The 13,195-nt window shown below is 64.3% G+C and overlaps 1 protein-coding gene across 17 annotated transcripts in view; it reads right to left on the bottom strand.

The window, feature by feature from the left end:
- The window catches only part of PLEKHA6 (pleckstrin homology domain containing A6), a 62,187-nt gene that overhangs the window by 34,636 nt on the left and 14,356 nt on the right, over positions 1–13,195 (bottom strand). For 3 of the 17 annotated variants that reach the window (XM_085561285.1, XM_085561288.1, XM_085561286.1), the window contains exon 1: positions 6,602–7,493. The exons of 5 other annotated variants lie outside the window; for them this stretch is intronic. In XM_085561285.1, coding sequence (XP_085417411.1) covers positions 6,602–7,368 — 767 coding nt within the window. In that variant the 5' untranslated portion in view covers positions 7,369–7,493. Of the gene's footprint in view, positions 1–599; positions 902–6,601; positions 7,500–8,759; positions 9,083–13,195 lie in introns of those variants that run through there. 9 more of the 17 variants (XM_085561290.1, XM_085561289.1, XM_085561287.1 and 6 more) reach the window with 7 other exon arrangements.

The raw sequence follows: 13,195 nt of genomic DNA, 5'->3' as shown, positions 1-13,195 counted from the left end.
TCGCGGTGCCACTGGCCGCAGACAATGGCCCACGAGTGCACGGCCGGGCTACGTGTGACACGTCCAGGGTCTGTGTGACACGTCTGGGGTCCGTGTGACACGTCTGGGGTCCGTGTGACACATCCAGGCTCCGTGTGACACGTCCAGGGTCCGTGTAACATGTTTGGGGTCCGTGTGACACATCCAGGCTCGGTGTGACATGTCCAGGCTCCGTGTAACACGTCTGGGGTCTGTGTGACACGTCCAGGCTCCGTGTGACACGTCCAGGGTCCGTGTAACACGTCTGGGGTCCGTGTGACATGTCCAGGCTCCGTGTGACACGTCCAGGGTCCGTGTGACACGTCCAGGGTCCGTGTAACACGTCTGGGCTCCGTGTGACACCTCCAGGGTCCGTGTGACACGTCCGGGGCCCGTGTGACACGTCCGGGCTCGGTGTGACACGTCTGGGGTCCGTGTGACACGTCCAGGGTCCATGTGACACGTCCAGGCTCCGTGTGACACCTCCAGGGTCCGTGTGACACGTCTGGGGTCCGTGTGACACGTCCGGGCTCGGTGTGACACGGCTGCACACACACACAAACACACGCGCACACACTCACCGGTGTCACCGCGCGTCCCCTCCTCCCGCTGCGCCGCTCGCCGAGCCGGTGGCTCTCCCGCAGCCGGCCGGGGCGGATGATTTCCCTTCCGAGCCCGCGGAGCCCGTCCTCGCTATCAATCATTAACAGCCGCCGCAGCTGCCGCCAGCTTAACCCGCTCGGCTCCGGCGGAGCCAGCCCTTGCTCCCGCTGGAAGCGCCTTTAGTGGCACCGTGACACCGCAAAGTCACCGCAGGACAAGCGGCCGGGCAGGACAAAAGGTTTCCAAGGGGCTCCGCACCCCCACGGACCCGCAGCCGCTCCTGCAGCGTCCTGGCTGCGGGTCGCCCCTCGCGTGTCCCCCGTCCCCGGGATGGAGCGCCGCGAGCAGCCCCGCGTGTCCCCGCGTGGCCCAAATCGCCCCATCGCGGCGGGAGCCGCGGAATCGCCGCGGTGCCCACGCTCAGGCGGGTCCCGAGGGGCAGGAGCTGCTCCCGCACCCCAAAACCGCACCCCGGGGCTGCTCCCGCACCCCGAAATCGCAGCTCGGAGCTGATCCCGCACCCCAAAATCGAACCCCGGGGCTGCTCCCGCACCCCAAAACAGCACCCCAAAACAGCACCCCAAAACAGCACCCCAAAACCGCGCCCCGGGGCTGCTCCCGCACCCCAAAACCGCACCCCAAAACAGCACCCCAAAACCGCGCCCCGGGGCTGCTCCCGCACCCCAAAACCGCACCCCAAAACAGCACCCCAAAACCGCGCCCCGGGGCTGCTCCCGCATCCCAAAACCGCACCCCGGCGCTGCTCCCGCACCCCAAAACCGCACCCCGGGACTGCTCCTGCATCCCAAAACCGCACCCCGGGGCTGCTCCTGCATCCCAAAACCGCAGCTCGGGGCTGCTCCCGCACCCCAAAACCGCAGCCCGGGGCTGCTCCTGCATCCCAAAACCGCAGCCCGGGGCTGATCCCCGCACCCCAAAACCGCAGCCCGGGGCTGCTCCTGCACCCCAAAACCGCACCCCGGCGCTGCTCCTGCACCCCAAAACCGCACCCCGGCGCTGCTCCTGCACCCCAAAACCGCACCCCGGGGCTGCTCCCGCACCCCAAAACCGCACCCCAAAACAGCACCCCAAAACCGCAGCCCGGGGCTGCTCCTGCACCCCAACACCGCAGCCCGGGGCTCTCGGAGCTCCCTCTCCCTTTCCCCGCGGCTTTCCCAAGGCCCATCCATGGCTGTAACTTTATCCCGCCGCGTTTCCAGCCCAGCTGCGGCTCTTGGCTCCCTCGGCCGTGCCGGGGCCAGCTCGGGGCCAGCTCGGCTCCCGCTCAGCCGCCACCCGGCGCTGTCACAGTGTCCCTGTCCCCCCGCATCCACGCCGCGGTCCCCACGGGACCATCGGGATCATGGAGAGGGGGCTGGAGGAGGAGGAGGAGGAGCACCAGGCTGTCCCTGTCCCTGCGGAGCGGGAGGACAGATGTCCCTGTCGCCTCCTGCGTTACCCAACCTGCCGAGGGGTTGAATGATTAACCTCGAGCTCCCTGCGCTGTCCCCGCACTGCCCCGCACCCCGGTGGCACCTGGGGACCCCGCGCTTCTGCCGCCAGCTCCCCTCAGCTTGTCCCCACCATCACACAGAGGGTCCCCACAATGTCCCTCACCCCTGTCCCTTTGTCCCACGGCTCTGCAGCACCCACAGCACCGCCGCCACCGCTGAGCTCCCGCTTCCCGGCACGGCCACCCCGGGAATTCCGGCCCTGTCCTGTGGGAACGCAGAGCTTCCCTCTGGCTGCCCTGGGACCCTGGCAGGGGTCAGGAACCCCCCTGGACAGAGCCCCCAGAGACACTGGCTGTGATCTCTGCCCATGGAAAAGAGTTTTCAATCTTACAGGATCAATTACCAGCTCTGAGTGTTTGATATAAGTCATAATTAAGTGTGGCACGGGTGCAAAAGTAAAATTTTAGGATTCTAGATGAGGGGTCCAAAGGGGACAAGCTGGAGGAAATTGGGTGTGCCTTGTCCTTTTTCTCCTTCTTCATGCCCTCCATGTCTCACTGTGGTGTTGGCATTTTTCTGTTGGTTCAGGCTGGGGACACACTGTCCAACGTAGGTGACAGATATTGGCACGTTCTTGTAAATGCAGCCCAGGGAGTTTCTGGTATTTAATGTTTGTCACATCCCACTGAGGGCAGAGCCCCACACGCTGCCCTGCAGGACAGAGCTGGGCAGGGCAGCAGAACATGTGAGAGATCAACAGAATAAACAACCTGGAAACCAGCACAGACCAATGATGGCTTCTGCTTTGGCAGGGGGCTGACAGACAGAGACTTTTACAACGTCAGAATCGCCAATACCTCAGATTCTGACACTGTCCAGCCGCAGCTGCAGCGGCGGGGCTGGAATGATCACAAACAGCCTTGGACACAAACATCTGCACGGCACCACCCCCGGGCTGCGGCCAGGCTGTGGAATGGTTTCAATCACGCTCAAATCCCACCAAATGGCCCCAAAACTGCTCGAGGGGAGCGAGGCAGAGCTGCGTCTGATAAAGCCCCGCAGATGCGGGGCTCGGTTTGGCTCCCCCATGCCCGCGACACGCCGTGGAACTGGCACCGATTTGGGAATTCCCATTCCCCGCACCCAGCTGGGGTATAAAGCCACAAACTCCTTGTGAACACCCCAAACTGGGAGCACTTCGGGGGGATAAAATGAAACATCCTCCTGCTCCAGCAGTGATTCCTGATTCTCCACAAATCCAGGAGCTGTTATTCCCGCTCCAGCCCACCGGGATGGGGCGCAGGGTGAGCCCCAGCCTGGGCTCTGTCAGGTTGTACCACTCCCTGTGGAACCTCTTGATGACTTTTGGATAAATTCGCCCCCACGCTCAAAGAAAACAAAAAGGAAAACAAAACCAGAAACAAAGCCAAACGCGGCACCTCAGGGCCACAAGACAGCGGCAGCTTCCACCACCACGGGATCCCATTTCCCGGCGCTGTTTGCAGGCTCTGGATCAGGGCTTTGGGCAGCGCTGGCTGTGCCCCAGCCCGGGAGCTGCAGCTCTGCCAGTTCCCCTCTGATTCATCCCAAACCCGCGCCCCGACCTCCCGCGCTCAAGCCCCGACACATTCGGCACATTCCCGGCATAGCCGAGCCCCACACCTGCCGGAGCGGGAGGCTGGGCAGGTGCCAGCGGCGCCACCCGGCCTCTGCCAGGAGATTGATGGATGCCAGGCGCCGTCCCAAAGCCGGGACGGCAGGGCAGGAGCGGCCCTGCCCCGGTGACACAGCAAACTTGTCACCGTGGGCAGCTCGTCGCCTCGCCGAGCGCCCCGCTTGTTTTGCTGTGCCGTGCGTCCCCGGCGTCGGGCTGGGTGTGAGTGGGGAAATTCTCCTTTTTTTAGATCTGATCCCGCACCTTGCCGGGCCTGGGAACAGCCTGTCACCGGTGGTGACACAACCGTGCCGCTTGTGCAAGGGCTGTGCACCAAAAACCTCCCGAGGACGGGATCCACGCCGGCTCCGGGCTGGCCGCGGTGGCTCTGCGGCCCCAAACCCATCTGTGGCATCCCAAACCCATCTGTGGCACCCCAAACCTGTCTGGAACACCCCAAAACCATCGGTGGCATCCCACCCCAAACCCGTCTGTGGCACTCCAAACCCATCTGTGGCACATCCCCTGACCCCAAACCCCTCTGTGGCACCCCAAACCCCTCTGTGGCACCCCAAACCCCTCTGTGGCACCCCAAACCCATCTGTGGCACCCCAAACCCATCTGTGGCACATCCCCTGACCCCAAACCTGTCTGTGGCACACCCCATGGCCCGGGGAGCAGGTTGGGATCGTGGCTGGGTGCCAGGAAATGTGTGGAGTGGCCAAAAGCATTCTCAAATGGCCTGGGAAGAGCCACCGTGGAGCTCTTCCCTCGCTGTCCTCGGATGTGACAGGCCTGATTTAGTGTCACCTTCAGCCCACACCCTGGAGTGCTGGGGATGGCCGGGAACAGCTTCCCGGTGAATCACAGCTCCTTCATTCCCACCCTTCATTCCCAGCCATCATTCCCATCTCCTTCATTCCCACCCTTCATTCCCAGCCATCATTCCCATCTCCTTCATTCCCACCCTTCATTCCCACAGCAGGACAGGGAAAATCCACCACAGCCATCCCAAATCCCACAGCAGGACAGGGAAAATTCACCATAGCAATCCCAAATCCCACCACAGCCATCCCAAATCCCACAGCAGGGCAGGGAAATCCTGCCACACCCACACCGTGCTGCCAAACATGGGATGGGGCACCTGACACTGGGATTTTTGGAGCAAGGGGCTTTTCCAGGCTCCAGGAAAACACTGGGAATTGTGACAGGGTCCACAGGGGAGGGTCAATGTCAAAGAGCCTTTCCTAAATCCCCCCTTTAAAGAGAACGAAGCAGGACACACAGCAGGGTCTCTCCCAGGTGATTTGAAGCAGCACTTCCAGAAGATTTTTGTTGGAATCTTCCCAGAATCCCAGCCAGCTCCCTCAGGGCTGCTCCCCCAGGCTTTGGACCCAGCCCATGGCACAGGGAGAGACCCCCTGAGCTGGGCTGGGCAGGATCCCCCCAAACTGGTCAAGATCTCTTTCCAACTGGGTAGAATCCCCCCCCCAGCCGGGCAGGATCCCCCAAGCTGGGCAGGATCTCCTTCCAACTGGGCAGGATCCACCTCCCAGCCGGGCAGGATCCCACCAAACCAGTCAGGATCCACTTCCAAGTGGTCAGGATCCCCCCCAGCCAGGCAGGATCCCCCTGAGTTGGGTAGGATCCCCTCGAACGGGGCAGGATCCACTTCCAACCTGTCAGAATCCACCCCCAGCCGGGCAGGATCCCCCCAAGGCAGGCAGGATCCCCTCAAACCGGGCAGGATCCCCCCAAACTGGTCAAGATCTCCTTCCAATTGGGCAGAATCCACCCCCCAGCCAGGCAGAATCTTCCCAAAACAGACAGGATCCCCCCCAGGCAGGCAGGATCCCACCAAAACAGTCAGGATCCATTTCCAACTGGGCAGAAACCCCCCCAAGGTGGGCAAGATCCCCCCGAACCGGGCAGGATCCCCCCGAACCGGGCAGGATCCCCTCAAACCGGCAGGATCCCCTCAAACCGGGCAGGATCCCCCCGAACCGGGCAGGATCCCCCGGAACCGGGCAGGATTCCCTCAAACCGGGCAGGATCCCCCCGAACTGGGCAAGATCCCCTCAAACCGGGCAGGATCCCCCCGAACCGGGCAGGATCCCCCCGAACCGGGCAGGATCCCCCGGAACCGGGCAGGATCCCCTCGAACCGGGCAGGATCCCCTCAAACCGGGCAGGATCCCCCCGAACCGGGCAGGATCCCCCGGAACCGGGCAGGATCCCCCGGAACCGGGCAGGATCCCCTCGAACCGGGCAGGATCCCCCCGAACTGGGCAGGATCCCCTCAAACCGGGCAGGATCCCCCCAAACCGGGCAGGATTCCCCCAATCCCGGCTGGAAGCCGAGCCCTGTGCAGGCACTGTTTGCCCGGCCCCGCTCCCGTCCCTGCCAACCTTATCCCGCTGCCACACCTTCCCGCAGCTCTGGCACGGAATTAACCCCTGGCACAGCATGGAATTAACCCCTGGCACGGCACAGAATTAACGCCTGGCACGGGACAGAATTAACGCCTGGCACGGCGTGGAATTAATGCCTGGCACGGCGCGGAATTAACTCCTGGCACGGGACAGAATTAACGCCTGGCACGGCGTGGAATTCATGCCTGGCACAGCACGGAATTAACGCCTGGCACGGCGCGGCCTGGCCCGTGCCCGCCGTGCCACGCTGGAGGCGTGCGTGTGCCACTGTCCCCGTGTGACATCCGAGCCCGCGCCCCCTCGCCCCCTCCCCAAAGCCCATCTCCGGCTCCCCCTGCGCAGCTCCAGCCCCTCCATCCCCCGGAGCCTCCCTCCATCCCGTTTTTAACCCCTCCAAAGCCGGGCGGCGAGCACGGAGCACCCGCAGCCGCCTCAGTTTACCTGCAGAGAAGCCCCGGAGCCGCGGGGAAGGGACGGGAAAAGCCTCGGTGGCCTCCGGGAGCCGCCAAACCGGAGCTCGGCAGGAACAGCCCGGCTGGTAAGCGGGGGCTGAAATCTGAACCTGCAGCTTGGCTCCTTCCTATATAAACACCGCGCACACCCCCGGCCGCGCTGCCACTCCCGCTGCTCCCGGCCACGACAGCGACAGCGACAGCGACAGCGACAGCGACAGCCACGCTGCCCGAGCCCCTTGTCGCCAGTCCTGCGCTCCCCAGCGCTGCTCCAGCTCCAGGTGGAGCCTCTCGCTGCTTTGCGGCGGTGCCGGAGCCGCTCCGGGCGGTGCGAGCGGGGTTTGGGCTCCGGGGAGGGGACGGGACCCCGCGGTGGGCACCGCGCTCCGGGCAACGGGGGAATAAACCGCGCGGGAGAAGAGAATAACGCGGGTTTAGCCTGGAAAAAAATGCGGGTGGGAGGGGCTGAGTCAGCCGATGGGGCACCAGTGGCCGTGGAAAATGTCCCCACGGGGGTGACAAGGGCACAGCGTGCCCGGTGCCACCCTGGGGGGACCCTCGGCTGGCTGGGGACACGGTGGGTGACGGGCAGGACGTGGCCACGCCGTGCCAGCCTTGTGCCACCGCGGGACTTCCTTGTGTGGGGAGACTTCCCGTCCTTCCTGCAGCGCGACAAAACCCTCCGGAGGACAAAACCCTGCCCTGTTTTTGCCAATTCTTCAGGCTCGGCCCCAAACTGGGACGGTCGCACAGCATGGGCGAGGCTGGGCTGGCAGCTGCTCCAGCCCGTGGGGCGAGCTGGGCCGGGCAGGGTGTCCTGCTCAGGGATTTTGGGATTATCCCGGGAATTATCCAGGCAAAAGGGAATCCCGGGAGCGCCCTGCCAGCGGCGGGTGAAACCTCTCGGTGCCACATCCGTGGGGACATCCCCACCCGTGACAGCTCCGTGCCGGGGAGCTGCGTTTTGGGAAGGGGCAGCTCCTATTCCCTGCGCTCCCAAGGCTGGAATTTGGGGTGCGGGGAGCCCCACGGAGCTCGGAGCCAGCTCCCCGCCCCGGTTGCACAAGCGGCCCCGGGGCGCAGCAGCAATCGCAGCCTGTTTACGAGCAGCAGCCACCTGCTGCTTCCCCAGAGCCCTGCCCCAGCCCGGCAGGAAGAGCTGCAGCTCCGGGAGCCACCCCCGGGTGGCCGGACAGGGCCACCAGCTGTCCCCAGAGCCCCCAGGGACACGCTCAGGGCGTGGGGACACTCCCCAGTACAGGTGGGTGCAGCGCCCTGAGCCTCAGCGTCCCCCAAAGGCGTTTTGGAAAAGCAAATTTGGATGGAGTGGGATGAGGATTTCCTCCCCAGGGCCACCCCGAGGATTTTGGCTCCTGGGGACAACGCCCAGCATGCCCCAGTATGAAAATCTTCCCTCAGCAGCTCCCAAAATCGCCTTCCAGGATCCCCAAAATCCCCACGCTGAGGATTTCGGCTCATGGGGACAGCGCCCACCGTGCCCCAGGTATGAAAATCCCCCCTCAGCAGCTCCCAAAATCACCTTCCAGCATCCCCAAAATCCCCGGGGATGGAGCAGAGAACCTCCAGCACGGTCTGGGGCTCCTGCCAGCACAGAGAGAGATTTGGGGGAGATGAAGGAGAAACTGGGAGCCTCTTCATGGGTGTTTTGAATGCACAACCATCAAATTGGCCCCAAATATGAATTTTTTACTTCAGTTTCCTTCAAGAGAAGAAGGGACAGAGCCAACCCCATCCAGGCCATTCCCAGCCCCAATTCCAGCCCCATCCACACAAGGAAAGGCGCAGCCTCCCCTCGTCCAGGGGCTGCTCTGTGACCCCAACCCCACACCGAGCTTTTGGGGGATTCCCCCATTCCCAAAAGTGGGGTTCAGCCCCTCCAACACCTCCCTGCCGCCCACCCCGCCCCAGCAGCGGGACGCGGAGCATCCCCCACCCGCCCCGCTGCATCAACCCGAGCCTGAACCCAAGGTCCCGCTTATCTGCAGCCCGAGCTTGTCTGCTGATAAGGCCGGGACGAGATAAGGCCGCGGCAGGCTCGGCGCTATCAGCAGCCCTTCCTCCAGCCCAGCCGCCCAAGGCTGAGGGGTCCAGCACCCCCAAACATCCCCCAAACCGCCCCCATCAACCTCTCGCTCGGACGAGCCCTCAAACTTCCATCCCGAGGTCGTTGTTCCCTGACCGGGCAAAGCGTCGGTTCAGGGGAAAGGGGGGGAAAAATGGAATTAAAACCCAAAAGAACACGCAACCAAAATAACAAATAAATCACCGAGCAGAGCAAATAATGTGTCAGGGTTCCTCTGGCGGCGCCGGGGGAGGGGCACGCCCAGCCCGGCCGCGAAAACTGGAATTGCAAATGATCGCTGCTCAGCCGAGCGGAAAGGAGAGCCCAGGAAAACAAGGAGCGAAGGGCACGCGGAGCTCCCCGGGGGCTGGCACGCACCTGAGCCTTCCTCCCCCTCCTCCTCCTCCTCCTCCTCCTCCTCTCCTCCTCCTCCTCCTCCTCGCTGAGGGCACCGCGGCCTGAGCATCCCCCCAGGGCTCCCCGGAAAAGAGCAGGGAAACCCATCCCGAGGATGGCGGAGAGGCTCCGGGGGTCGCCCCAAAAGCTGCGCAAAGTCCCGGGGGTCACCCCAAAGGTTGTGCCAAGCCCCGAGGTTCACCCCAAAAGCTGTGCCAAGTCCCGGGGGTCGCCCCAAAAGCTGCGCCAAGCCCCGAGGTTCACCCCAAAAGCTGTGCCAAGTCCCGGGGGTCGCCCCAAAAGCTGCGCCAAGTCCCGGGGGTCACCCCAAAAGCTGCGCCAAGCCCCGAGGTTCACCCCAAAAGCTGCGCCAAGTCCCGGGGGTCACCCCAAAAGCTGCGCCAAGCCCCGGGGCTCGCCCCGTTCCCAGTGGGGAGCGTTGGCACCCTCGGTGCCACTCCCGGGATCTCCACCCGGGGAACCGCGGAGCCGGCCCGGGGGTTAAATCGGAGAATTAAAAGGAAAAAAACCCAAAACGCCCCCGTCGAGTGGAGCCCCTCCCTGGCATCCGTGCCAGGCTGCCAGCACCCGGCGCTGGGCGTGCGGCGCCGGGCGGGCGGCATGAAGGGACAGGAGTGGGGACACGCTTGGTGGCATTGCGGGGACACGCGGTGGCTTTTCCTCTGGGGCAGGGCACGGTGGGTCAGGGAAAAGGGGACGGTGCCAGCGGGGTGACCCACGGTGGGGTGGCATCAAAGCGCGGTGACCCTGCCACAGCGGGTTGACACTGCCAGCGGGGTGGCACCACCAGAGGGGTGACACTGCCAGTGGGGTGACACCACCGGAGGGGTGACATCACTGGAGTGGTGGCACCACCAGCAGGGTGACACCGCCGGTGGGGTGACCCACGGTGGGATGGCACTGCCAGCGAGGTGACACTGCCACAGTGGGGTGACACAGCCAAGAGGGGTGACCCTGCCACAATGGGGTGACACTGCCAGCGGGGTGGCACCGAAGCAGGGTGACCCTGCCACAGTGGGGTGACACCTTGGAGGGGTGACATTGCCAGAGGGGTGGCACTACCCTACCAGCAGGTGACCCACGGTGGGGTGGCACCGAAGCGGGGTGACCCTGCCATAGCGGGGTGACACCACCAGTGAGGTGACCCTTCCACAGAGGGTTGACACTGCCAGCGGGGTGGCACCACCAGCAGGGTGACACCGCCGGTGGGGTGACCCACGGTGGGATGGCACTGCCAGTGAGGCGACACTGCCACAGCGGGGTGACCGTGCCAGCAGGGTGACACCACCCAAGGGGTGACCCTGCCGGCGAGGTGACCGTGCCAGCGGGGTGACACCGCCCGAGGGGTGGCACCGGCAGCGGGGACAAGCGGGGGCGAGGCAGGGGAAGTCCCCGGAGGACGCGGGCGGTGCCAGCGCCCGGAGCTGGCACGGGCACTGCGGGGACACGCCACCGCCCGCTGTCCCCAGGGCCACCGCGGAGCCACCCCGCTCTGTCCGGATGTCCCCAAAATCTCTCCGGGAGGTGTCCCAGGAGCCAGCGCAGCCCCCGCGACACCCACCCAGCCCCGGGGGCACGGCCCGCGGCGGGGGAAGCGCTCGGAAGCGCGGGGCCGCCGCAGGATCGCTGCCTCATTAGGAGTAATTACCGCTAATTACGCGATGGCAACACCCCAAAGCCGATGGGGAAAATGGGGCTGCGGGACAGGGGCGCACGTCCCGCCCGTGCCACCCCCCAAAAATCCCTCTCTGCAGCGAGGACACGGCGAGGTCACCGCTCCGCTCCCGCCGGGCTGGCTCCGTGCCTCAGTTTCCCCTCGTTAAGGGGGCGCATTCTGCCCCTGAGGGATCCCACAGCCTCAGCGCACCCCAAAATCACCCGCGGGGGCTCTGCCTCGGTGGGCAGCGCCCCAATCCCGCGGATATCCCATGGGAATGGGGTTTGTGCTGTCGCACTGTCCCCGCTGCCACCGGGGCCGGGGCTTGGTGGCACCGGGGCTGGGGTGACCCTGCCCCGCTCTCGGCCATCCCAAAACCCAGCAGGGCACTGAACCTTGGCCCCAGAAATCACATTCCTGCGGGATCCCGCTGATCTGGGGCACGCCGGGCCACCAAGGACACCGGGCAAGGGGACAGCCCACCAGGAGTGCTCACTCCAAACCCCCCTGGACCACCAAAACCCTGCTGGGGGTCCCTCCAAATCCTCCTGGGATCCCAAAAAACCTCCTAGGGGTCTTTCCAAACCTTCTTGGACCTCCAAAACCCTCACAGGGTCCCTCCAAACCCCCCTGGACCTCCAAAACCCTGCTGGAGGTCCCTCCAAATCCTCCTGGACCTCCAAAATCCTCCTGGGGGTTTCTCCAAATCCCTTGGGACCTCCAAAATCCTCCTGGGGGTCCCTCCAAATCCTTCTGGGATCCGTCCAAATCCTCCTAGACTCCCAAAAACATCCTAGGGGGTCTTTCCAAACCTTCTTGGACCTCCAAAACCCTTCTGAGGATCCCTCCAAGACCTCCAAAACCTTCACAGGGTCCCTCCAAACACTCCTGGACCTCCAAAATCCTTCCGAGGTTCCCTCCAAATTCTCCCGGGCATCCAAAACCCTCCTGGAGGTTCCTCCAAGACCTCTAAAACCCTGCTGGGGGTCCCTCCAAACACTTCTGGACATCCAAAACCCTTTTGAGGGTCCCTCCAAGACCTCCAAAACCGTCATGGGGTCCCTCCAAACCTTCCTAGACTTCCAAAACCCTCCCAGGGGTCCCCCTAAATCCTTCTGGAGCTCCAAAACTCTCCTGGGGTCTCTCCAAAACCCTCCTGGGTTCCCTCCAAACCCTCCTGGAGTCTCTCCAAACCCTTTTGGACCTCCAAAACCCTCCTGGGGTATCTCCAAGCCCTCCTGGGGTCTATCCAAACCCTCCTGGGGTCTCTCCAAGCCCTTTTGGACCTCCAAAACCCTCCTGGGGTATCTCCAAGCCCTCCTGGGGTCTATCCAAACCCTCCTGGGGTCTCTCCAAACCCTCCTGGGGTATCTCCAAGCCCTCCTGGGGTCTATCCAAACCCTCCTGGGGTCTCTCCAAACCCTCCTGGGGTCTCTCCAAGCCCTTTTGGACCTCCAAAACCCTCCTGGGGTATCTCCAAGCCCTCCTGGGGTCTCTCCAAACCCTCCTGGGGTCTCTCCAAGCCCTCCCGGTGCCCAGCTGGGGGGCAGTGCCACTGGGATGGAATTTTCCAGCTGGTCCCCCCAGGCTGGGCCGCCGTGCCAGGGCTCTGCCCCACGGGCACAGCCCCTCCTCGCCCCCAGCCGTGCCCCCGGAGCCCCCGGAGCCCCCCGAGCCCCCCGAGCCCCCCGGAGCCCCCCGGGCGTGCGGCAGCTCCGGGCTCGGGGCTCGGCCCCGCGGGACCGGCCGGGCAGGGCGGGGAGGCGGCCGGGGCGGCCGGACCGGTCCCGGCTGTTCCACCGGAGCCCGAGCCGCGGCACGGCCGCCCCGGGGCTCCGGGACAGCCCCGCGGAGCCACCCGAGCCCCTGGGGGCTGCTCGGGGCTGCTCGGCCCCAGCTCAGCGCCCTGGGCTTCCAAAATCCTCCTGGGGGTCTCTCCAAACAGTCCTGGACCTGCAAAACCCCCCTGGGGGTCACTCCAAATGCTCCTGGGTCTCAAAATCCTTCCTGGGGGTCTCTCCAAATGCTCCTGGGTCTCAAAATCCTTCCTGGGGGTCTCTCCAAATGCTCCTGGGTCTCAAAATCCCTCCGGGGGGTCTTTCCAAACCCTCTTGGACCTCAGAATCCTCCTGGGGGTCCCTGCAAATGCTTCTGGGTGTCAAAATCCCTCCTGGAGGTCCCTCCAAATAGTTCTGGGTCTCAGAATCCTCCTGGGGGTCCCTCCAAACCCTCTTGGACCTCCAAAACCTTCCTGGGGGTCCCTCCAAATACTCCTGGGTCTCAAAATCCTTCCTGTGGGTCTTTCCAATCCTTCTTGGACCTCCAAATCCCTCCTGGGGGTCTCTCCAAATCCCTCCTGGGGTCCCTCCAATCCTTCTTGGACCTCCAAATCCCTCCTGGGGGTCTCTCCAATCCCTCCTGGGGTC

Source organism: Lonchura striata, chromosome 26, assembly GCF_050655825.1.
Source record: "Lonchura striata isolate lonStrDom1 chromosome 26, ASM5065582v1, whole genome shotgun sequence".
In the NCBI taxonomy this organism is placed as follows: domain Eukaryota; kingdom Metazoa; phylum Chordata; class Aves; order Passeriformes; family Estrildidae; genus Lonchura; species Lonchura striata.
Note: the sequence above shows the minus strand (reverse complement) of the source record. Positions and strands in the feature narration are given on the sequence as shown.